This window comes from Mus caroli, unplaced genomic scaffold, assembly GCF_978045245.1.
Source record: "Mus caroli unplaced genomic scaffold, Mus_caroli_1 scaffold_11, whole genome shotgun sequence".
NCBI classification, from domain to species: Eukaryota; Metazoa; Chordata; class Mammalia; order Rodentia; family Muridae; genus Mus; species Mus caroli.
The window spans coordinates 103,028,793-103,054,470 of NW_028227266.1; the positions used below are offsets into that span (position 1 = coordinate 103,028,793).

A 25,678-nucleotide genomic window follows, 5' to 3' on the forward strand; every position below is an offset into this window, starting at 1 on the left:
GGTTAGGAGGACCTCTATATCTGCAGATGCTCAAGTCCCTGAAGTGGTACAGTGCTTACATGGAATCTATATGTTCTCTGTACACTTTAAACCACCTCTGAATCCTTACAATACTAAGTACAAGGGTTACACTACATTAGTATACTGCATTGTTTAGGGAATGGCCACTGAAAAGTTCTACCAATGTTTAGTGCAGGTACAAACTTTTCCTTAACATTCTGCTCCCTAGCTGATGAGTGGACAGAGAAACCATGGATGTGAGTTAACTGTACTTAGGAGGTAATTTACATGAACTCTCCTTCCTGTCATTAAGCAATAAGACGTGCTGGCAATAAAAGGAATGTCCTAACAGATACTGCCCCACCACACAGCCAGGTTGGGTAACTGTGACAGACGGTCACGTGGCTGAATTAGGCATACTTCCCATCAAGAGTGAAGGTCTGCAGTCCAGGGAGGAGGCAGCATTTGGACAGGAGTCCTTAAGTTACTTTAAAATGGGGGAAAGCAAGCTTTTTTCTTTGGGTTTTCATGTTTTGTGTCTACACTCAGATGTAAGAAAATATCCACCTTGTGTGTTCCAGATGAGGGAAACCAGGATTGCATCCATCAACACAGAAAGCCTAAGGCAGAAAGAGCTGAGAGCAAACTGCATGTTATAAATCAGATTGTCTGCATGCCCATGGCTGTGTTTGCTCTCCTTTGGCTACCATCTACCATCTTAGGCATCTAGGTGATCTGTACTTCCTCTGCTCTGCTACCTTGGGTATTGTATCCACAGAACACTAAATTTTGGGAACATGCTTCCTAGACACTAAGATGGCTACAGGAACTAAGACTGTAGGTAGGCCTTTCCGATTATAGACACTAGTGCTTACATGTGAGGTTGCCAGCTTAAATTTTATCAAGGGAAGGAAGACTCTACAAAGATGATCTTATCCACATTACTGTGCAATAAGCAGGATTTCAGCATTTTACACAGTGTCTGGTGTCTCCCCTTTTCTTATTAACTCAAAATTACAAAACAAAACCATGCTGCCGGCTCCAGACCTGAAGTGTCAATGCACACTCACATTTCATAGTATAAACAGCACAACAGAGGACAGTCCCTAGAACTAAGATTTCTAAATTACATTTTTCAAAGAAAGCTTAGAAACTTTCAGGTATGACATGATGCTGGTAGAAACTACAGCCCCATTTATGTAACGATACTCAGTAGTGTTCGGTGTGAAGCATCTTAGATAAATTACCTCCCCAAGTCATCAGGCAGGTACATGTGCACACGTGCACATATGTATTCCATATAATGTGCATAGTATTCTCTTCATTTTCAAGACAGCAAAGGGACTAACCTTAGATATCTGTGACACCACAGACTGCTAGATTCTTAATACCAAACTTCCTCCCAGAAGATACCCATACAGTCAAGTGAAAACAGTTCTTTCTTCAAACTGTTATACAGTCATGTGTATCCAAGTTCATGTGGAGGCCAGAGGACAACCTCGTGTGCTGCTCTTCAAGCAGACTGCTTAAGCCCCAGCCTGTCTGTCTCCAGTGCTGGGACAGATGTACCACCACACCCAGCTACTATTTTTAAACTGTTCACTGGAGATCTATCTCAGGTCCTCAGGTTCTTCACTGGCTGAGCTATCTTCCCAGACTTCAGTTATATCCCTTTGAAAAATGTCTTTTCACAAAAACTACTTACCAATCTACTAAATCCTCCATAGAGTATACAAAATCCTCCCTGATAATCAGAGAGATCTACGAAGCCTTCAATATTCCTGTAGTCATAGGAACACAGCACTCTGTTGGTTACAGGATTTATTTGGTCAAAGCCTCCAGGAGTTACTTCCAAAACCACAGGTTTCTTTGCATCGCTCCAGTGATGCTTGTAGCAGTTGTATCTCTAGAGAGAAGCACAACATTACCTTCAGGTTCAAATTTAAGCCTGCTATAAAGCAAAGTTACATTGACTATGTAGTCACTGCTGAAAGGACCAACGATCTAAACACTGAAAGTTTTAACAGCTTCTAGACAAGGGAAGAGTGTAGGGTTGTTGATTTCATTAAGAATGTTCATACTAACTGAGGACACCATATTGTTCCTTAATTAGCATAGACCTAAGTTTACAATGTGTTGTGAAAGAATTTTAAACTACCCTCTAAGTAAAAAGAGGAAACAAGAGGAAATCCAGCTGGCAAAAGCATGTGCCCATGGTGCCAGACACTCAGGGGATGAGGCAGGAGGATTGCTTGAGCCCAGGAGTTCCAGGGCAACAGAAGTAACAGAGCCAGATGAAGTTTCAAAAATCAAACAGCAGAAAAATACAAAACAAACAAACAAAAAAATATAAACCAGCCAATAAACCATATATAGCATAAACCCCACCCTCAAAAGGAGGCCCTAAAATCACACATAATATACAGCCCTGCCCCAAAAGGAAACATTAAATAGAGACGGCCCAGTACATTAACATACAATTTATCTATAACCCCCAAAATTTCTGAAGCCAAAATTTTACCAGCGGTATGATTTCTCAATCCTAACTGAAAGGTTATCTTTGAGTGCTGACCGCACTGCACTGGCAAGCACAGAGCCCTGGGGAGGTTCCTTTGCAAATCAGACTAGCTGGACATCACATGAGCAGCATGACCGATATCCTTTGACTCCTCAGTTTTTTCTTTTTATGTTTCCATTATTTAATCAGCATGAATGTAATGTGCTTAGACATGTTTCAACACCATCTTTGTGGTTCTCCTTCCCCCACTTCTAGTCTCATCTTTCAGAAGATTTAATGAAGGTTACTAAGGAAAATGACGTGGCACAGAAGGAAACAAATGTAAATGAGATGAAGTGGGAGACAGAGAAAGGAAAACAACATGCACGCTGTAAAATGAATATTCTCTTCTACATTCTGACACCAGAGTTCCCTACCCTGTACGAAGAATGCACTGCGCCATTCTGAAAGTAAAAATGAGCTGGTTGGTGGCTCACAAGCACTATTTTTTGACACCAAGAGAAATTGTGTTCAGCAAGAAATAGGGCACTACCATCATGAACACTCCCCTCACATCTAACAACTCAACAACATTCACAGGCCCAGCTCACACCCATGGCCTCAGCACACTGTTCTATAGTTTCATAGAAAGAACTCTGTAGAAAAGATAAAAGTGTCTACATCACTCAAGAAGACAGTCAGGGCCCTGGTGATGGGTGACAGAGGGCAGACCAACACCATACCTCTCCAGCAGGAAGGGCAGTAAGAGAACACCAAATATGGTGGTGTCTTTTCTTGTGTGTCTGCATTTGTATGCTTGATGGCTTCACGTGCCTGTGCCTGTGTATATGCATGTGGAGGCAAGAGATCATCATTGGCCGCCTTTTTCTCCTCTAACTAATTGTGACGGGGTCTCTCCATGAGCCTGGAGCTTCCTAACTACCCTGGCTGGCCAGAAACCTCCAAGGAGCCCCTGTCTACCCACTAGTCTGAGATTATGAGCACACACCTGGCTTGGCTTTTCAGGTTGTGGTGGGAGAGAAGGGTTCTGAATTCAGGTCCTAGGGCTTGCACAGCAAGTACTTCGATTCCACTCAGCCATCTTTCCAGCACAATGGTGCTTTTCAATTAGGCTTGCCAAAACATCCAAACTCACTCTACAGGACAGTCTCCATTTCTCTCAGCGGATAATATCTGCTGATGGAAATGTATCATTATCTCTAAGAACTATTGTTGAGGCCAAGCCTGAGGGAGTTTGAAAGACCATAATCTGGAGTATATCACAGGTGACAGATATCAGGACTCAGGACCAAATTCAACTTATGTAATGGAGCTGCTCAGTCCGGCCTGAGGCGGAGGCCCTGCCGTGTTCTGGAGAGGCAGGTGTCATACAGAGGTAATACTTAGTTCTACCTCAGCCACCACAAAAGGGAGCTAACAGATGAAACTGCTGAGCTTTAGAAGCTGTTGTCATCTAAACAGAGACACAGAAAACTCCCCTGAGATAATTGCCATAGGCCCACCAAGCTGTGATTTACAGAAGCCCAACAGAAACTCCTCAGCGACAATGAGCCAGCAGCTTGTCAGCTGACATGGAACTAGCTGAAATGGCTCCTGGGCAACCAGCCAAGGTCTAGCATTAAAACGAGCAAAGCTTTGGAAGCATAAACCCAGCAGAAAAAAATGCCCATAGGGAGACAAGAGTTTGACAGGAGAGGGCCTGTCAAATTATGTCTATGCCTATCAGCATGTCAGAGTCCACTTCCTAGAACTTTAGCAAGAGACAATGGTTTCGACCCGTGATGGTAGAAGGCTTTCTTCTCCCCATTATAGAAGGAGAAAGAGCCATGCTGTGGTGCAGGTCTGTGCTCCCCATTACCTGGGAGATCCTCTGCCTGGGCTACTGAGGAAGTCAAGGCCATCTGTGAACAACTTAATTAGACCTTGTCTCAGTTTCAAACGTTAAAACCTGAGGATTGCAGCTGGACTCAGTGGTGGAGAAGGCCTTAGGTTTAATCTCCAATGCCAGGGAAAGGAAGCATAAATAATAGGTAAGCCCATGCACGGTTGAGAAATGGGATGCATCATGAGAAAACCCAAAAGTCCTCTCATCCCCGCTCCCTGGAAGTCTATGGTTTAATGGAGAGGCCTGGCTGGGAAAGTCAGGACTCCACTAAGCAATATGGTTTTTCTCAAAGCTGCTAGTATCACGCTGGGCTTTCATACAAGCCAGACCCAAAGCGGGAACATGCAGAAAAATAGCACCAACCTCCCAAACCTCAAACCTTCCACAAAGCAAACTGCTACAAGGCTTTCAGCACTGCCACTGTGTGCTGAGGACTCTAAGAAGCACCTGAATGGCTGCACTGCTTGTAGGTTTATTTATTTGCATGTGTGAGCACCGTGCCTGCATTCGAGCCTGTGTGCCTTGTACCAGTGCAGGTCAGACATGGCTTATTTGATCCCTTGGAACCTGGAACTCAAGCTTTGGATGGTTGTACGCTGCTATGCAGGAGCTAGGAACCAAATCCCAGTCCTCTGCAAGAACAACGGGTGTTCTCAACTGCTGAGCTAGCTCTCTAGCCCCTATACCATTTTTAACGCTCTGGGTTTTTATCTGACAAAAGTAAGTCTGAAATCTGTTTCTCGATTTGATGGTTCCTGTTGAACCACACCCATGTCCTTCTCCTGTTGAGAGGCTTTAAGGCTGTGTCTCCTTTAGTTTACTGTAACAGGAACACACAGATTATGGAATGATTTCTACAATGAAGGCAACATTTACTCACATAAGAATGCACACCAATAAATGTCAACTCTTACCCTTCCTGTGATTTTTCCCTCTGCAAAGTCAGTTCTAAATCTCTGAAAGAAAACACAAGTTTGTGAGGACAGACTGGTAAGGAAGGCGCCTGAGCCAGCCTTTCCCACCCAGACCAGGCAAAGCCACAACTCAGTGATTAGGATACTAACAGTTATGGGATCTATAGTTTGACGGCATTTAGTAAGGACTGTGAGGCTTTACTGATGAACAAAACAGACAATGCTTCATCCTGCATATACATTTGAAAAGAGCCATACACTGAAGTATAAAGGATCTCCTGGTTGATTTTTTTTATGGGAAAGCAAAGGTTTCAGTGTCAAGTTAAAGGTCAGAATAAAGCAGGAGTGGGCAGAGCGGTGGAACTCAGTCTCCAGACTTAGGAAGCCACTGCACTTTCAGAAGAGGGAGCAAGTTTGTGGCAAGGGTCTTCTCACCAAAGCTTCCGTAAGCAGCTCTGTTCTGTGCTCTGTAGAAAACTTCAACGTTTCTGACTTTTTCCCACTGCCTTTACGGAATGTGAGGTTGAACTCTGTTCCTTGTCCTTTCCCAACAGGGCTGATGCTACAAATGTCTCCATAAGGCCACTGGCAAAAAGAAGGAAGCCTTTAGCTTTGGCTCTGAAGTAATAAGGCACCGTTGGTTCTCATCTCCTGCATTCCATATTCTCTGCTTAAAGGAACAACAGTTTACAGACACTGCAGCTTGAGGGGTGGGGAGAAGTGCCTCTAGCAAGTCTACAATTCAAGTTCTCTTCAAGGTTTTTAATTATCAGAAACAATAACAAAAAGATCTATACTATGATGGCATCGATAATGTAAAGCAACTTAAGTAAGTGAAAAGAATTAGGGAGTAACATTTCATGATTGTACTCATTAAGAAAGACAATCTACAAAACATGCCTAGTTTAGAATTAAAAACTGAACTATATTTAAGCATGTTTATTTATTCATGTTCAATTAGTCTTGCCTTTACAAACAAGTAATTCTAGTTCTTTGGAAAGTCTGTGAACTTTCCAAATAATACTTGTCACATAACTAATATGCTTGATTAACAGTAACAACTTTAGAAAGGGACGAATTTTATAGAGGAGATGGCTAGAAACAGTAACACGTGAAAGCCATTCCCTCCAGAGTCTAGAAAGCATGTGCCCGCGCTCGCTCTCACACACACAACTTCTTCACTTCTAGGCCTGAACACAAGGCATCATATATACACATCCATCTTCGGGCTGACATTTCTCTTCTGAACTGCTGACTTCAGCAGGTGAGTTGGGCTGCAATCTTGACTTTTAAAGGTTCACATAAACCCTCAACAACTTCTATGAAAATTACCTGATTTGTTACTTCTAAGGTATTGGGATTATATGTAGTAACTGCATGGGTTCCAACTGAAAAGACTCGTTTATACCTACAAGGAAAGACATGCTTACATTTAGTATTAAGCAACAAATTTTTAAATGAAAACACATATGATATTAACACAAAATGAATACACTTTCATATTTTTCTATAAATAGAAATATGTTGGCTGATCAATAGTTCAATGGTGGTTAAATATAGTTTATTTTTATATTTTCAAATTTAATGTCCTAAAATGTTATCAAAATTAAAATCTATCCACCACTTATTTTAGTGGGAACTATTAATATTCTTGCATAAGAAGTATGACCTTGGGGCTAGAAAGATAGCTCAGTGGTTTAAGAGCACTGTCTGCCCCTTCAGAGGACCTGGGTTCAGTTCCTAGCACCCATGTGGCAGTTCACAACTGTCTGTGTAGCTCCAATTCCAGAGGGTCCGATACCCTCACACAGACATATGTGTAGGCAAAATACAAATGCACATGAAATAAAAACAAAGAAAAGTTATATTAATTTTTAAGGAAGGAAAGAAGGAATGAAAGAAGGAAAGAAGGAGAAGGAAGGAAAGATGACCGACCTCTGGACAAACATGGTGATGTTACCACAAATTAAGGCGGTAAGGCACCAGCCAGGATGCTACGAGAATTCTGAATACGACATTTCTCTTTTAACAAAACACTGCAAATGGCTAATTCTTTCAAAGTATCCTTTCACCATAACCACGATAGGAGGAAGGGAAGTATGGCTGGCAACTGCTCAGCACAGCTCATAAGGGAACGTTAGTTCCAACTTAAGCAACTACCTGTTGAGTGTCTGTGCTGCAACTTTAAACACGGAGGAAGCAGCTTTCACTTCTCGCTCCAATGCCTTTAATGAAAGAAACATACTCAACCAGGAAAAACGACCTCAATTAGCAGTAACACTGATGAAGAGGAGCTCGTGCTGATAAAAGCAGAAATTTAACTAGGAAAAAAACATTTAAAAATAAAGACAGCTCTTTAGATATAAAACAAAAATGAACAACACATTAGTTAGAATAAGAAAATGTAAGGAAAAAAAAAAAAACGAGGAACAAAAAAACTCACTGCCACAGACAAGGAATAAAGGAAAAAAAAAATCCCCTACATGTCAATGCAGATAAATTTCAAACTTAAGACCAATCATTGCAAAGAAGAAGGTCAGAAAGCTGTGAAGACTGACACCATCCAATCCCCAGACTCAGCAGTCTAGAGTGGAGAACCGGCAATGCCCATGCTCTAAGTGGAGAAGGGTAACGGAGGCATCTTAACTCTGATACTAAAACCACAACGACAAGGAAAACTGAGACACTCGCCTGTTATTAAAGCAAAAAAATGAATAACAACCAAGTAGCTTCAGAGAAACAGTTCAATTAGGAAGAAAAAAAAAACCCAAACCCAAATTTTTCATGACTAATAACTATTGAAAATACTTCAGTAATACCCAAATGATAAAAATGGGCACTAAAATAAATCAAATAGTTTCCAGACCTCTAAGTTTTCCTGCTTTTAACTTCTTTATATTTTAAAAAAGTGTACAAGGGCTGGAGAGATGACTCAGCGGTTAAGAGGCTGCTTTTCAGAGGTCCAGAGTTCAATTCCCAGCAACCACATGGTGGCTCACAACCATCTGTAATGGGATCTGATGCCCTCTTCTGGTATGCATGAAGACAGAGTACTCATGTACATAAAGTAAATAAATCTTTTTTTAAAAAAGAGACATTCAATACATTAACCAAAAGCTACTACTAGACTCAAGAGGAATCCATCATGCTTCCATCAGAGACAGGGTAACCAAGTGCACTGGAAGAGCCTACAATATTTAGGGGTCTGTGCCAGTGCCCTTGGCTACCCTCCAGCCTGACAGTGAAGCCCTCTTGCTGAAGACACCTTGAACTTGAGCCAATAGAACATGGAGATATCAAGCTGGTGCTGACCCGGAAGCTTCCAGAGTGTCTAGAGGTGCCGCATACACTCCAGGAGAGAAACAGCAAGCCTCAATCTTACCCAGCTGTGACTGTGTAAGCCACAGTGAGAGGTGGCCAGGCAAGAAACGCCCACTGGAACAGAGTGGCCCAACTGTCTGTCACAGGAGTGACACAACTACCTTCTAAGTGGACTTAAGACCCACTCTGCAACATGAAACCAAGAACTGAGACTAGACAAGCCATAGGTTCTAGAGGAGAACCTACTACTGTTATTCTACTAAATAGGCAAACTAAATAGGTAAACTGACTCCTAACCTATAGATCAGTGCCATCCCTCAACCCTCCTCAGAGAAGCTTCTATTCGAACAAGATGGTGATTAACACAGGATCCACAATGGATTACGGTGCTGAGAGCAGGAGACTGGAAAGCTCAGCCCCAAATGACACATGTATATCAAAGCTCCTCCTCGAAAGGGCCTGCGATCATTGTGGGATAGGGGTGGAAAGAAAGAGCCAAAGGTGGGGAATGGCTCTAAGGAAATGGTGTCTTCCAGGTTCAACAGGTCAGCTTCACATATCAACTCACAGCAATTGTGACATATACAAGACCTGTGTAAGCTCAAGCCATACCAAATCCCAATATGGAGAGCAGAGATGGGCATCAATGGGGGCAGAGATGCCCCCACCCCCTATCCAAAGAAACCACTGCTAATTAATAGCTGCTGAGAAAAGGAGTCAGCTTTCTTTACGAGCACAGCCCTTGGTAATCAACCATAGTGTCAATGAAGGGCACATATCCAAGAATATATAAACAACACAGACTGAACTTCATGGGCATTAAAAACAAACAACATGATTTTATTTCTTTATTGTCCAGTTTTTCTAATCAGTATACCATATAATAATAATGTCAAAGTTATTTCCATATGGGCAAAAAGAAAATGAGCCGGGCGTGGTGGCACACGCCTTTACTCCCAGCACTCGGGAGGCAGAGGCAGGCGGATTTCTGAGTTTGAGGCCAGCCTGGTCTACAAAGTGAGTTCCAGGATAGCCAGGGCTATACAGAGAAACCCTGTCTCAAAAAAACAAAACAAAACAAAACAAAACAAAACAAAAAAACACCAAAAAAAAAAGAAAAAGAAAAAGAAAAAAAAAAAAAGAAAATGATAGGATGTGAATTTTTTATCATGGATAAAATTCATACTGTATTTTCCCCCCCAAAATGTTTAAGTCTAAAGTAGAACAAGAAACTAAAGAATGAAAACTACTTTCTTCAAACATAACATATTTCTCCCTAAGGTGAAGTCAGGTGACTAGTGAAGTAGGCAAAGACTTCTCTCCACAGCTAGACATAAAAGAGCAAAGAATTAGTCAATTAGTGAGAACTAAAGGAAACACGTGGTTCTATAACTGATATTTGACCTGAAATATAAAATGAAATCATATCTTCAGAAATAATTCAAAAGTTATTTTCTAGAATCTCCTTTGAGTGTGAAAAATCAGACTTTCTGCAATCCAGAAGGCAACACACACACGCACACGCACACGCATGCATGCACACATACATGAATAAACCAAGACTGCAGAATTGATTTCATTTGTGAGTGAAGAGAACAGTAATTACAGGTCTAAAAAGAGTCAGCTGCCATGTGCTTTATCTGAGGACCTGTTAAGAATGTTTACTTCTGTGCGTTCTTCTCTCCTTCCTACCTTACCCAGCCCTTTCCAACCTCTGCATTAATCTTAACTGACCCTAGTGCTTACGTCTATATTTTATGTGTTGTGTAACATTTCAATATATGTGTGTATTATGTAAAGCTCAAGCCAGAGTCTACACATCCATCCCCTGAACATCTGTCATAGCTTTCCACTGAGAATCCTCCTGGTTGTTTTGAAATATATTACTGTTATTCTGAGCTGTGCCCCTGTGCACTACAACTCCTGAGGCAGGGAGAGCAAGCCATGCCTCATGTGTGCTACACAAGTGCTCTACACTGATGTCTTCTTCCTAAGTGTCCACCGATGGGCCGTTTCTCATTCTTGCCCCCTCGTAAACCTGTGGTAAGTACCATAATGTTTTCAACTTCCACAAGACAAACGTTTTAAGAATCTACCTGTCTGAGCTCCACATAGTACCCACCTTTCTTCTATGCCTGGCTTACTGTGATCTTAGTTCTATTCATGTCACAAATGACAATTTCATTCTTTTCACACCTGAATGATATCCCACGGTGTGTATGAACCAGCACACTTTGTACATCTGTCAGCCCATGGGTACTTACAATGTACCATCCCTGGGCTTGTGTGAATAGTTGTAAAATTAAGCGTGAGAGTGAAGATGTTTATTTATTTTTAAATTGTCTCTTTTGTTTCTATACCCAATAGTAGTTTATCTGTACCCTATAATAGTTTTGCTTTGGCATTTGTAAAGACCTCTCTTAAGTATCCTAATTTACATTCCAACCAACAGTCTAAGGGCCACTTCCTATCTGTCCTCCCCAGGACCTGCCTTTAGTCTTCCTGGTGATGCCATTGTTAATAAGGTGAAGTGACGCCTTGCGGTTTCACTACATGTCCCTGGTGACTAAGGGCCCTGAGCATGTTTTCACATGTGTGGTCACCTGCATGCGTTAAAATGACCATGTAGTGCTTTTGTCCCCAGCATTTGTCTGTCTGGCTCCTGGAGTTCCTTCCAGGTTCTGACTATTAGCCCCTGGCCAACTGAATAATTTGCAGGTGACATTCTCTCACTCTGGCTCGGTAGCAGGCTTTCAGTTTGATGGCGTGTGTTTACTTTGCTTTCTTTTCCTGTGCTTGGGAGTCTTGTTACTCTATCCTGACCATCCCCCCCAAATCTTAGCCATTTCAATACCTTAAAATATTTCTGTGTTTTCTTCTCAACATTTTGTTTTAGGCCCTGTATGGGATTGGTTTTTGGAACTGGTGAGAGGTGAGGGTATGGTATCACCATCTGTGTCTTTGTGTCCATCCAACTTTCCCAGCACTATGCACCGTAAAGGCCATCCCTCCTCGACTCACCACCACCATGGATGTTAGGTCTACACTAGCCTCTACTCTGCTCCAAAGCTCTGCTTTTATCCAGGGCCATGCTACTTCAATCTCTACAGCTTTGTACAATGTAAAGTAAGCTACATAAGACCTCTTGCTTTCTTTTCCCTCAGGGAGGCTTTAGCAACCTGGGGTTTTGTGGTCGTTTTTATTTGGATTTGAGAATTTCTTTTTATGTTGTGAAGAAAAGAAAAAGGCATCTCTTCTCTTGTCCAGCTTACTCCTGAACATAAGCATAACAAGTTACCGGCTTCACTGTCCTCCTCTCCTCCCCTCCTCTCCCCTCCCCCCCCCCATCCTGCTCTGGGGTCAGTCATCATGACTGTCTCTAATATGAGCATCTGTCACTGAATTTCACAGGCCAAATGCCAATTTCCTACCATACTGTGCTTAAAATCCTGTTTGGATACTAAAGTCCCATTCAAATTTATAGCATCTGCTCTGCCAACAAACACTGGAGTGATCCACACACGAGAAGTCCATCCTCATAGATTCCATCTAGAAAATCCAACATGTGACTTTGAAGTTTCCCACAGTGAATCTGCACTTCCACTTTAGCTGAACATCTGTACCTTCCTTCCGGCCTTAAGTGGGCTTGCTTAAGCCAAAGAGGAAATCTTTTTTCATGGAAGAAAAGTGCTTTTACTCCCTGTAGTCTCCCTTTCTTGTTCCCAGAAGAAACATGTAATTAAATTATGTATGGACTTCCCAAGTGGGAGAAACAAGTAGAGAAGAAAGCTGCTTTGCCAGCCCGCGGTCTAGACTTACAACAACCCTTTACTCATAAAAGCAGGAAGCATCTGCAAGTGAGGCCCAGTGAGACTGCACACAGGTACAGAAATGGGTCATGTGACATTTCTGAGGCACAACCTGGAAGGTTATCTCTAAGTGAGGCCCATGAAGAGAAAGCAGAGGTACGTATTCATTTGATAGCCACAATCAGTAAATTTCCCCAGATGGAATAGCAATGTGTATGTGTCTAGAATCTCTTAAAACAGGCCCCAATTCTTGAAAAAAAACAAAAAAACAAAAACCAAAGAAAAGAAAAAAAATCACATGGAGAATGTATTGTATAAATACATTTTTAGAGAGAAGGTTCAACTAGGAATTAAAAATAAAATTTTGATTCATGGCCGGGTAGTAGTGGCGCACACCTTTAATCCTGGGAGCACTTGGGAGGCACTTGGGAGGCAGAGGCAGACGGATTTCTGAGTTTGAGGCCAGCCTGGTCTACAGAGTGAGTTCCAGGACAGCCAGGGCTACACAGAGAAACCCTGTCTTGAAACCCACCCGCCCAAAAAATAAATAAATAATAAAATTTTGATTTGTGTTTTAATTTTTTTTTATGTTAAGACTGTTGAAGAATATTTTAAACTCAGATTCAAATTGGTCAGAAAATAAATAAGAACAATGGATTTCAGTGCTGCACTATGCACACAGCAAATTGAAACCACTATCTGAGGAAAGGGGATTGAAAAGAAAACCCTGTTGAAAGGAACCGCCAAGTAAGTGGAAGGTCTTTTGTTTATGGGTGGGAAACATTAGCTCTGCCGAGTCAATGCCACTAAAACCCCAGCCACTTGCAGTGAGATTAACAACTCTCTGAAAAAGTGATACAGCAGTACAAGAAATGCAGAATAGTCAACATAATTCTGAGGTTGCAGCCTCATCCCTCCCTGTCTCAAAGGGTACAAACCTACATTAAATCAAACCAACACATTAGGGATTTTGTCACAGATGGGCATCCAGATCAATGGAGTCAAATTGAGAATTCACAGTTGGCCAAATGACTTTTGGCAAGGGTGTCAAACATTCAATGGGAAAAGAATGGTCTTTTCTTTTCAACAAGTGATTCAAGTATAAGTAGATCTTCATTGCATACCACATAAAATTAATTAAAAATTAAAGTTATAAAAGTCACAAAAGGAAATCCATTGTAACCTTAGTTTAAGCAACAGCTTCTTACAAATGACAAAAAGAACAAGAGACACAAAAGGAGACAAGCTGGATTTCATCAAAATTAAAAACTGTGTACTTTATAGAATGGCATCAGGAGAGTTGGAAGGCATCCCTCAGCACTGGAACAATACGTTCCAAACACTGATCTAGGATAGGATTTGTGTTAAAAGTAAAGAATTTCTACAGCTGAGCAATCGGAGAGACAACTTAATTAAAAATGGGTGAATGAGATTCACACCACCTTGAAAACACCAGTTTTCTCTAACTCTGCTCAATGAAATTATGAGGGAATACACACACAGTATTCTACAAGGGTAGAAACTATACTCCCTAACATGTGAGTTCATAAAGCAGGAAATGAACAGAGTCAGTGAGTTTGCTAAGGTAAGTCAGAAGCACTAGTGTTCAAACATTGGCCTACCCAAGAAGCCACCACACCATCAACCAAACCATGAAAAGCGAAGCGTAAGAACAAAAGCTATGCAGGCATGTTGTGTTTTACCCATGACCCACCTCAGAGAACTGTGGCCTGCAGAAACCTGTCTGTCCAAGGGAGACACTCAGACTCACTGGTCAGTGCTTCTCAGAATACGCTGCTTTTCTAACAGTCAAGGAGCTCCAGTCAGTGAATATCAATGTAAGTAAGGCCCAATTTCATAGCCTCCATTCACTCTACATCACCTCATAACTCTCCACAATAATCTATGGGGAAGGAATTACCATCATCCAATGGGGAGGGAACACACAAGGACATCTTGGTCCAACTAAAACAAATATAAACATGAAATGATACTGTTTCCATCCAAGAAAAAAGTTCTAATAAAAATTTTTATTCAAATAAATAATTAAATAAACACAGCTTCTTGCAGAGGCAAACGGTTGCTTCACAGGCCAGCCTCTGGCAATGCAGCAGCAACACTGGAGCACAAGCTGATGACAGCAACACTAGAGCAACCCAAGCCACTACACCTCTGCACTTTCTCTTGTTAACTTTTCAATTTTTTAAGGAAAAACCTAGAAAGATCAAAAGAAAAGGAGACGCCAGGCAGTGGTGGCGCACGCCTTTAATCCTAGCATTTGAGAGTCAGAGGCAGGCAGATTTCTGAGTTCGAGGCCAGCCTGGTCTACAGAGTGAGTTCTAGAATAGCCAGGGCTACACAGAGAAACCCTGTCTCGAAAAACCAAAAGAAGAAGAAGAAGAGAAGGAGAAGGAGGAGGAGGAGGAGGAGGGGGAGGGACAGCAATGCATTTCCAATGTGACCCGTGCATTTAAAATGTGTACACAGCTTTCCAGCAAAACTTTATGGAAGTTCAGAAAAGTAAAAGCAAAGAATACTTACTTCCCCCTCCATGAGTGCTTGGTTGTGTAGAAACATGCCAGATCCTTATTTTCCCTAATTATGTTCATTTTGTGCTGAAACCTGGAAGACAGAGGTACACATTCCCTTAGTACAGTGTGGCATGGTCTCATTTTTCCCCGACTCCCTCATAGCAAGGGACAGCATTCCTCAGGCCCCTAGCCCTGCACTGCTGTAAGGTTTAAGGACACAGGACTGCTCAATGCTGTGCTCTGCACTGTATCCTGATCGTCTTCCCAACCACTTCTTTTCCCCTGGACTCACTAGACTTTGCTGCTCAAGTCAAAAGTTGTCCTTGATCAACATCCTGAGTACAGGGAATCTAGTAAAGGTTTCCAGATGAAGAAACTTAATCTTTACATCCCATCCTGTCAAACTGTCAGACAGTGCCTTGAAGGATGATGAGCACCTAAAATTAATTATCAAGAGTCAAATCAATTACAGATGGTTTCTGTTGCACAGCTAAGGGCTGGCCACACTGTTGTCCTTGGCACTTTAGGGAGCGGTTTTTCCTAAGTAAGAATTTACAAATCAGAACTCATTAAACTAGGAAAGTAACACATGTCCACGATCATAAATCTAAAGGGCTCATAAGGCTATCTCATCCTAAAATCCAAAGGCATGCACTGTGGCCTCCCTTCTTATATTTCGAAAAATAATCTTCTCAAAACAACCAACCAAGCAAGCTGGGCATGGTGATGCAAACCTTTGATCTCAATATTCAGGAAGTAGAGACAGGTAGATCTCTGTGAGCTCCAAGTTAGCCAGAGGTATACAGGGAGACCGTGTCTCAAAACAAACCCACCATAAGACCATCATGCACCTCCACAGAAGGAAGTGCCTTTCCCCAGAGAATTAAATATTCATTGAGAAAATACTTAAGGCTGAATATATTCCATTTCCTAGCTATGTGAGGACAGCACTGCTTCTGTAAACTGTTCATTACCAGACTTATCACGGCAACAAAGAGATTGAAGCTGAGAGTTTAGAGCCAAAGTTTACAGCAGCCTGTTTAGTGGAACAGGCCTGCTGAATCTGTGCTGACTCAGTGCAGGACAGAGAAGGCAGCTGTGCTGTGTTTTTTTATTGTAACCTAACAACACATAAACCCAGAACCACTTATTTCACAGGGAGGAACATTTAAACCCAGGTAGCTTTGAAAGATGGTATTTAGGTGACTCCTAACGAAAGGCTGGTGATGTTTTAAAGATAAAGCATAACTTATTTTTACAAAACCTAAGTTTTGTGGAGCCTGATTTCTCAGCTGTGATGTAGGCCCTTCTCTCTGACCCTACTAAAAATTACTGTAGGATACTTAGCAAAATGTAAATAATTCAAACAGGAATTATAGTTTGCTTAGGCCTGCTTTACATCTTTACATATGGCAATTCCTTTTTTGAAACTAGTTCATGAACCATAAATTCACCCTCCTAAGTATAGGGCTCCCTTAGTCTTGTCACAGACCTTCCACAGCCATCACCAACTCAAAACCCTTCTCATTAGCCAACAAGAAAGCAGGCAGTGCTCCCAGCACTCAGGACACAGGACATCTGAGTTTGAGACCCGCCGTATCTACAGAGTTCCAAGTGACACAGTGAGATTTTTGTCTCAAAAACAAACAAACTGACAAACAAAGACCAAAACAGACCCCCACTGCCAGTCCTCCCCTTGAGCTCCTCCCCCCAGCACCCCGCAGTGAAGGACAGACTTTGTGCTAGTGTGTTTCTCCCTATATAAGGGGCTTTCCTTGCCAGTAATGCTCTACTATGTGGCTGTCTTGTGCTCACTCACCCACTGAGGGCCATTTGTGTAGTTTCTACCCTCTGGGTAGTACACACAGTGCTACTCTGACACATGTGTGAGCTCTTGTGGGAATGTTGTCACTCTGTCAGAACATCCTGCAGGGACAAGGAGAGTCTTTACTCTTCCTCTTTGCTTTCCACCACCTGATTTAACCCTCCACACGGACGTGCCGGTCTGGAGCTTACAGCTCCATCTCCTTCACAGTGAGAGCACCCCTAACCACACTGTTTTAGACTGCTCCTGCCCTCCTCCCTAGTCCTTTAGGTCCTGCTTCCCCTCTGTACTCTTCACAGTCTAAAGCCCAGTTTGTTATTTATCTAATAATCCTATTAGTTCACTAACGTGTCTCTGGAGTCTACAAGAGAGACCAGCACAAAACAGTCACACTGTACAAGCATCTGCTTGAGTGCGACAATTCCATGGGCCATCCTGATGGGCACCTAAAGCCTGATGCTCTAACAGGGGCAGTCATAGCTTCTGGAAAAGCACCATTAATCCATGCCGTTATTTATCAAAAGAAATTTATCTTACAGTCAACATGCATTTTCTTCAAATGCAATACTGCTGGGCCTCTTTGCTTGTTCTAGTATGACACTGCATTGGTGTGACCCTTTATTTAAGCTGGTGTGAACTTTGTTTGAGTGAGAGAGACACTTTATTTCTGTACTTTGCATTTGATATAACTCATGAATGGAAGAGACACTTTATTTCTGTATTTTGCATTTGATATAACTCAAAGAGCCAACCAAGATTTACTGAACCTACCAACATCCCTTCCTTCTGTATCATTTGCAATAATTATTGCTGAAGAGAAACTGAGATATTATCTCTAAAGACTCAAAACAAGCAAACAAATACCACCCTAGTCTCTCTATATATATATGGTATAGTTTCCCTTATATTCACTACAAATAAGGACTGGAATGATAAAGGAGAAAGACAGACAGAAAGGTGAAAGATTGACATTGAAGAATGAGGTTTGGATTCTTGGTCCACACTAGAGGAAACAGAATGTCGGAGTCTGTACCAAAGCCCTGTTTTGGGCAAACTGAAAAGGAAGAAAGAACGCTTTTGAGGAGAAACTGGTATCATTATGGTATCATAAAATAAAAACGGGAGCAAAACCCTAAAGTCCTGATGACAGGCACACACTGAGAACCCAGCACTTGGGTGGGTGGCCCAAGCTGGAGGATAATGACACTAGGCTGGCTACTTAGCTTCCAGGTAAGCCAGGACCATATAGCCAGCCCTGTCTCAAAACTAACTAATAAAAAATAAGACTATTTTAAACTATTAACCCCATAGAACTTAGGGTATGAGCCATAAGGAAGACATGATCCCTAATAGATCTACAAGGGGCCAAAGGCAAAATAATTTTGCAATTAATGACAATAGAGATTTATGAATTCTTAAACATCTGAAGAATGCATTTAGGAGAGTCACTGACATTGGCTGGTCCACACAGTTTGCAGAAGGATGAATTTCAGGAAGGATGAGAATACATGGAGAGGATTCTGAGGCAAGGGCCAATAGACAGGTGTAAACGCATGCTATAAAAAGTGACAACAAAAGCTACCAGGATAGCTTGTTAAAACTACATTCCTAATGCAGATTAGCACACTGGCAGAAAAGACCAATAGACTAGGAAAGGACTTGAATTTCGCACATCAAGATTCCTCCAGCTGGGACCAGAGAGATGGCTCAAAGGTTTAGAAATCTGGCTGTTTTTGCAGAGGATGACCCTGGAGGCTGTTTTTTGTTAGGGACCTAGGTTCAATTCCCAGAACTCCAAGGTGGCTCACAACTACCTGTGACTCCAGCCATAGGCACCAGACAAATAAATAAATAAAAAGAGAAACAGATAAAAGTAATCAATCTAAAAAAATAAAAATCTGACAACTAAATTTCAAAACCATCTCAACATTCTCTGGGCACTATTCTGGGGGCGACTGCTCCTGCTGCTGAACTGTCCTCAAAGCCAGTAAAGCAAATATCATCTTTATGAACAGGAACTGCTCCTTGGCACCAAAGGCTTGCCCACGTCAGGTAAGTATGTCTGGGCGATAAGGGGGCAGGCAGGCAGGAGACAGGGACTTATGTAGTCAAGTCACCTTACAAATAACATAATTCAGTGTTGATATCAGTCTCTGCACGGCTTCAAAATGGACTCATAATACCCACTGAAGGACATCTGAAAGCTGGGGAGTCTGTGATGTCCTAAGACTCATTCCACAGTGGCTCTTCCCAAGTACTAAGTTGTTAGTGATTACACTAAGCGTCTACTACACATTTATCAAATCCTGATGCCTTGGTGGCTCCCATATTGTTAACAACAAAACTGAGAGTTGTTCAAATTCAATTACATCCTAAGGTTACACAGCTAATTAAATGGATGGACCAGGCTCTGGACCAGTCTCTTAACTCTTCATTCTATACACTTAATCCAAGCTTTCCTGAATTCCCTCAGCCTCAGGAAAGCCATTTTCACCATGTGATCTTGTATCATTTGACAGCATATTCCTGGGATAACTGAAAACTTACTTCAATTATTATTTTTACCTGGGACGAATCAAACACCTATAAGGAATAACTTTTGAAACTACAAATTCAAACAGAGAAACAAACGACCGAAGTAAACGCAAGACAAAGGCTCTAACACCGCCATTTATGGCCTGCGAGTACAAACCACAGAAGCACTTCCACCTAACTAGCTACCCTTTGACCTTTCCAAGTGTTCCAGACAAGCACGTGACAGCAATCGACCAGAGTAGGACGTCAGGTACTTCTCAAGGAGATTTCAGAAAAAGAGTATTTTAACTAACTGTGAGCCTTTTAAAAATCACGCCGGGCGTGGTGGCGCACGCCTTTAATCCCAGCACTTGGGAGGCAGAGGCAGGCGGATTTCTGAGTTCAAGGCCAGCCTGGTCTACAAAGTAAGTTCCAGGACAGCCAGGGCTACACAGAGAAACCCTGTCTCGAAAAACCAAAAAAAAAAAAAAAAATCACCAGATTTTGGTGTGAAGCTGGGACCTACCTCCCAGCAAGGATGACATTAACTTTTTCTAAAATTTCAAGTTTATTCATGCTCTCAGGAAAATCTTTTTAAAGACAATTTATCCCATGAATAACAGGTGGCCTGAAAACAGCATTAACTCTTTCAGACTGTCAACGTACTTCTAAACAAAGAACTTACAAAATACAGTAAGAGAAATTCACAAAAAGCAGAAATAGTCAAGAAATACACTCAGGTATGATGGGAGGAAGATCACCTTAAGGTTGAGGCTAGCCTGGGCTACCTATTTAGTTCCAGCCCGGGCTTTCAAACAGAGAAGAGAGGTGAGGAGGATGTGTTGACTGTTTACCGTCCAGGGGAAAGCTGGAAAAGCTTCCATCAAAGCCCAGAATCTGAGGGGCAGCAGCAAGTCTGGGGATGCTCACAGCACTGTGGTCAGGTGACTCACTTGAGAAGACCTTGGCAGATGTGGCACAGATGCCAAGGCTGCTGGTCTGCATTCATAACATAAGCACTATGTCAGTGTGCACCCACCACCAGGGTAATCATGGTGAACTTAAAAAAGTAGCTATCACTCACTGGCTGTGTGACCTTGAGCAACTCAGAACAAATGTCAATTTCTCTGTGTTACAGCTATCTATAAAACAGGGATGAATACCTAAGTCTCAAAGGGCTGTGGTATGGACTAAAGGAAACTATTTGGATACTTAGAACAAAACTCAGGAACACCCTGGCTCACAAATCTTAAAACACACACACACACACAACTCAGGAACATTAATTAGCGACTATCATGCTTTAAATACACACATTCTTGTGAATTTCTATTTTCTGCTTTATTTCCAAGTATCTACTGGCACTTGGGTGCGTTAAGGTATTGGGGTAGGCAGGTATTTATGGTTCTTCCTCTACCTTTAATTAATTCCAAACTTCCTGTAATTCAATGTAGAGCAACTCAACCTATCTGCTATGTCAGATACAGAACCAAACAATTCACAAGTTTTAAATTGCACACTGTCTCAGTCATGGGATGCGCTCTCCTAACTCTGTCTTACAAACCCATGCTGTGCGAGATACTCGATACGGGGGACATTAGTCACCTGGCAGCCTCTGCTGATCAGACTGCCTGCTATGATGTGGCAGTGTGCTGTGAGGGAACCCTTACTTTACTTCACAATGGACCTGCCACTCAGGAGTAGAGAAAGCTAGAATGTTGTGGACATGTGGGGAATTCCTGTGAATTCAGGAACCATCTTGAATTTTGCTACCATATCAATTTCAAAAGCCACAGTTGCACTGATAAGTGACTAGGTGAGATGAAAAGGGATCATGTGACTGTTGTGAATCTGCACAGGAAAAACACAGCTGAGTGTCTGGGAACCTTATTCCCAATGGAAGAGATCACTGTGTGTCACCTAGAACTTCTAACTTCAAAAGTACAGTGTTCTGTTAATTTAATCAGTATTCATAATTTTTACTTAACCATTTGTGAACTTCTGAGGGAAAAAAAGAAATTTCATGAACAAATTTAATGTCCAGTAATTATCTCTTCTCTATTTTTAATAAGCTCTAAAGAGTTGAAATATAATCGTTAAAGGGTAAAAACACTTAAGCAGTCGTTATTATTTATTATTCATGAAGGAAACTGCAGAACTCCTGGTACTGAGAGGCTGAAGCATCAGCAGCATCCAAGAGTCGTTTATAGGCATGTGCTAAAAATAACTGCCAGCTTAAAGGATGATAAACAGTAGAATGGTGGACCACCTGCTAAAACTATCAGCTAAATTCATTCCTTCAAGAATTTCAAATCAAGACTTACACTTGCCTTTGATGAGTCTATCTGCACATCCCCTGTAACTAAACGATGCTGAGGTGTCTCCACTGACTGACAGGTTATCGTCAATGCTTTTCACTATATACTTGGGTAGAACACTACTAGAACTTTTTTGCATCATCTCAGGTAATTATTTTGATAGAAATGTAATAAAGGTTAAAACCAAGATCAAATTTAGGCTTGGCAGACATGGTAGTGTGTATTTTTAAGCCTGGTGGAACTTGGGAGGCTGAGGCAGGAGAATGAGTCTGAATAAGTAAATGAATGAAAAGCAAGACCCTGCCTCAAACAATACAAAATAAAAAGGGTTGGGGTGTCCTCAGGGACACAGCGTGCCCTAGGTTCAACTCTAATGGTGTTTTGGCTGAAATTTTTCTTTTCAACGAATCCTACGCTTTGTGCTTTCGAACAACAGTCTTGCACTTTAATTTATTACTGGCAGTAAGGCTGGCACCCATTTGCAAACATCTGTGAATAAAATTAGAATGGTCCTGAGAAGATGACTTTGACACAGACACAGACACACACACACAAAGACACACACAGACACACACACACATGGGGGAAGGGGTGATGACAACAACAAAAACAAAACAACTGAGTCCACTTAGCAGCCCCTACAACTTTTTGTACGCTGCGGCTGAACAAAAGCAGACTGAAGTGACCATCACAGGCACTGCCTGAGCAGACTGCAACCAGACTGTAAGTGGAAAAGGTTGCGTGTACAGCAAAATTAAGCATATGTGTATGGCTTGTGTCGAACAAATTCAAAGGTCTACGTAGCTAAGGATGATGAATTGGTACATTAAAAAATACAATCAATGAGCAAAGGAATTGAAGTAAAAAGGTTTTTTACCTGTTGAAAGCATATATTTTGCACAACTACCTGAAAGTAATTATTATATAAATATGACAATTTGGAATAATCAGGGAAGAGACAAATTTCCTCATTCTGAGTCTATGAAATCTAAGCACAGCGCTTGCTCTCAGGTAATGAACTGCAAGTATGAGCTTGTTTTAAGATGTATCAAACATTAAGCTGGATGGCTGGATGGATAAAAGACAGAACTGTGATAAAGCGATGGCAGGAAGGTATTTATTAGCCGCAGCATGCTGAGGGAGGCATGGCCATGCCTGATACAAAACTCATCGTGGCCGGAGTGACAGATGTGTAGTGCACTGAGGAGAAGCTGCGAGTCTGCCTGCCTTTCCTGAGTAAGCTTCCCTACAGTGGAGTGTTCACCACTGCCCACACACTACATCCCAAAAGGCAGTCAGGGGCAGACAGCACTGAGGCAAACTTATATAGGAGAGGCTTCAGCCTGGCCCCTGAGCATGTATCCACTGCCACTCGGGGCAACTAACTCAAGGGGGAATCCCATACACTGGCTTCTTAAACATCTCATTTTCACAACTGGATTTGAAATCTCTATCAATGATAATTAGCTTGGAACTGTTTGAAAACAAAAGGTTAAAAAATGGCTAACTACATTAATTTTTACCAGATTAAAAAACTACATCTAAACTGTTTTAGATAAAATGTGCTGTACTGAGGAAACTTGCCAGTGAACTTTAATCCCAGTTTTGCCTTGCTGTTGTTCTTTTTTTGTTTTTAGTCGGGGTCTCATTAAGTTACCTAGGTTGCCTTCAAACTCTTAGAATCAGGTGATCGATCCTCCAGCCTCAGTCATCCCAGGTCATTCTTGTTTTGCTTTAATATGTGACTAAGTCCAAGTTAAAGTATTTTCTTCAGAAAGAACCAATCAGTATCTGTAATGTGTATGATACCTACAATAACCTTAAAACAGCAAGAAACAAATCACCATGGTTTCAGGATACCTCACTTCACACACCTTGACCTGAAGAACTTAAACCCCTAGAGAAAAATGCTGTCACCAAATAGGGAAGCAAGAAGTAACATCATGTTTGACTGGCAATCCTATACCCAATAGCTGTCCACGAGTTATACTATGCTGTTGCATTATAATGCCCAGCAACATTAACAATCTCACGTCTGCTCCACTCTTTCTTAAAAAGTCAAAATAACTAGAAATTTCTTCATGAAATAAAGGGAGGTTAAAATACAACCCCAAGTCTACGTTAATCCCAATGGGGGTCGGGAGAGGGTAGTGACGAGAGCAGTGTGTGCAGATATACAAGTATGTGTGTGGGGAGTCAATCTCCATAGTTGTTCATCAGAAACCGCACCCCTCCCTGTTAAACTGAAACAAGGTTTCTCAGTGGCCTGAAACCCACAGGTTAACTCTAAGCTGGTTTGTGAGAAAGCCCAGGAACCCACTTGTCTCCACCTGACAGCACAGAAATTACAGATGCTACCACACATGACTTTTTAAAATAGATTCTGGGTATTGAACTTGGGACCTCATGCTGTGCTGAGCTACCTCCCAACCTCGCCACAGCAGGTAATTTTATTGTCTTAACCTATTCAACAATATAAATCACATGCTGGGCTGAGGGAGATCTATTTTAATCATGCATATGTTGATTCCAACTGAAGCATCTATCTCTTCTATTTTAGTCAGACATATGTTGATTCCATATGACAGAACACTTCATTTCTAGATAGATTCATCTATTATTTTTTTAAAAAATAAAATTTTCATGTAAGATATATTGTGACTCTGCCCTTTCCAAACTGCAAAATTTCATCTGAAAGAACATTCATCTTTTCAGAAATGTGCTCAATTCTTCTCAAATTTGTGCTGCTATTTATATATTCTAGTTCCTACATATTTTTTTAGATTTTTTTAGACCTCATTTCTATTTCATTGTATCTCAAATGAGAATATTGATTTTGCAAGAACAACACACTCTAGTTGAGCAAGCTCATCTCAGTAGCAGGCACTTCCAAGTTTAGCTCTACCGTGATGAGGCCCTCGTGGGCAACAGAGATCTTTACTGGCTGCGATGAAACTTGTTTTCCGTTACCAGCAGGGGATAATCTCCTTGGTCCTGCAGCAAATACAGTTTGAATTACACTTTACAGTTAGCACCCCAAGCATGCCTAATAAACACTATTAAGACACAGGCCATGTCAGTGGCAAACATTTCCTCTCACTCGGGACCAAGTTTCATGTTTGTTCTTTCTGAAATGCTTGTATTATTTCTACCTCTGCCAAAGGGTTTATAACCTACACAACACCTTTACATTATCTTTAAAAAAGGATATTCCACTTTTAAAAATAAAGTCAATGACTTAAAGGTCTGGAAGAAATGTGGCTTATCTGCCCTAAGATTTGATAAATATTCAAAATACATTCTGAATCATGACTTAAAAGTTTGAGGGAGAGGAATTCTACAGCAAAAAATACCAAAGGAACACAAATCAGAAATGCCTATAAAAGTCTAACTTTCAATAAAGTTAGTATAGAATTTTAGATCTATTAGAGAAAGCCTGTTCCCTGCAAAACATAAGATGAATGAACCTGAGTAGCTCTTTAATTCTGATACCTACAGTTAAAGGCAGAGCATTAGAATAATTACTACAGACTGCTTTAGGTGTTTTCTTTCCTACCTGTTTAATCAAGTGCAAACCAGTCCTCAGTTAAATACATGAGCTACTTACTATTCAGAGGGTGTGATCTACCAAAGGCAAAACAAGAAAGCCCTCTGTTTTTTGACCCTGTTTTACAAATCACATGTTTCACGAGCAGTCCATATGACAGTATATGGGCTGCTGAATGAAGTTAAGAGCACAGAGAAATAAGTGTAAGTATGCCACGCTGAATGAACCTCTCACAGGTAACTGTGTCTTCTGTCAATGAACATGACCATTACCATACCCTGGCTTCAGCTAGTTGCTGAAAGAATATTCCCTAATTCAGTGACTCTGGGGAGTTCCCATGACGATGAATCAGTTTCTATAACAAGAAGGATTATGGCTGGTATGTACTCAGCAGAGGTACACTGCTCCAGAAGGAAAATGTGTTGAAGATATTGATTAAAATTTTGAACTAGGGCCTGGAGAAATGGCTCAGTGATTAAAATCATGAACTGATAAT

At 41.4% G+C, this 25,678-nt stretch overlaps 1 protein-coding gene across 2 annotated transcripts in view; it reads right to left on the reverse strand.

Annotated features, from left to right (window-relative positions):
• Dnajc13 (DnaJ heat shock protein family (Hsp40) member C13) overlaps positions 1-25,678 on the reverse strand; it is a 106,230-nt gene that overhangs the window by 75,144 nt on the left and 5,408 nt on the right. For both annotated transcript variants that reach the window (XM_085827963.1, XM_085827964.1), the window contains exons 2-6: positions 14,989-15,069; positions 6,650-6,725; positions 5,753-5,902; positions 5,318-5,359; positions 1,706-1,906 (exon numbers count right to left, since the gene is read on the reverse strand). In XM_085827963.1, coding sequence (XP_085684089.1) covers positions 1,706-1,906; positions 5,318-5,359; positions 5,753-5,902; positions 6,650-6,725; positions 14,989-15,056 — 537 coding nt within the window. In that variant the 5' untranslated portion in view covers positions 15,057-15,069. The remainder of the gene's footprint in view (positions 1-1,705; positions 1,907-5,317; positions 5,360-5,752; positions 5,903-6,649; positions 6,726-14,988; positions 15,070-25,678) is intronic.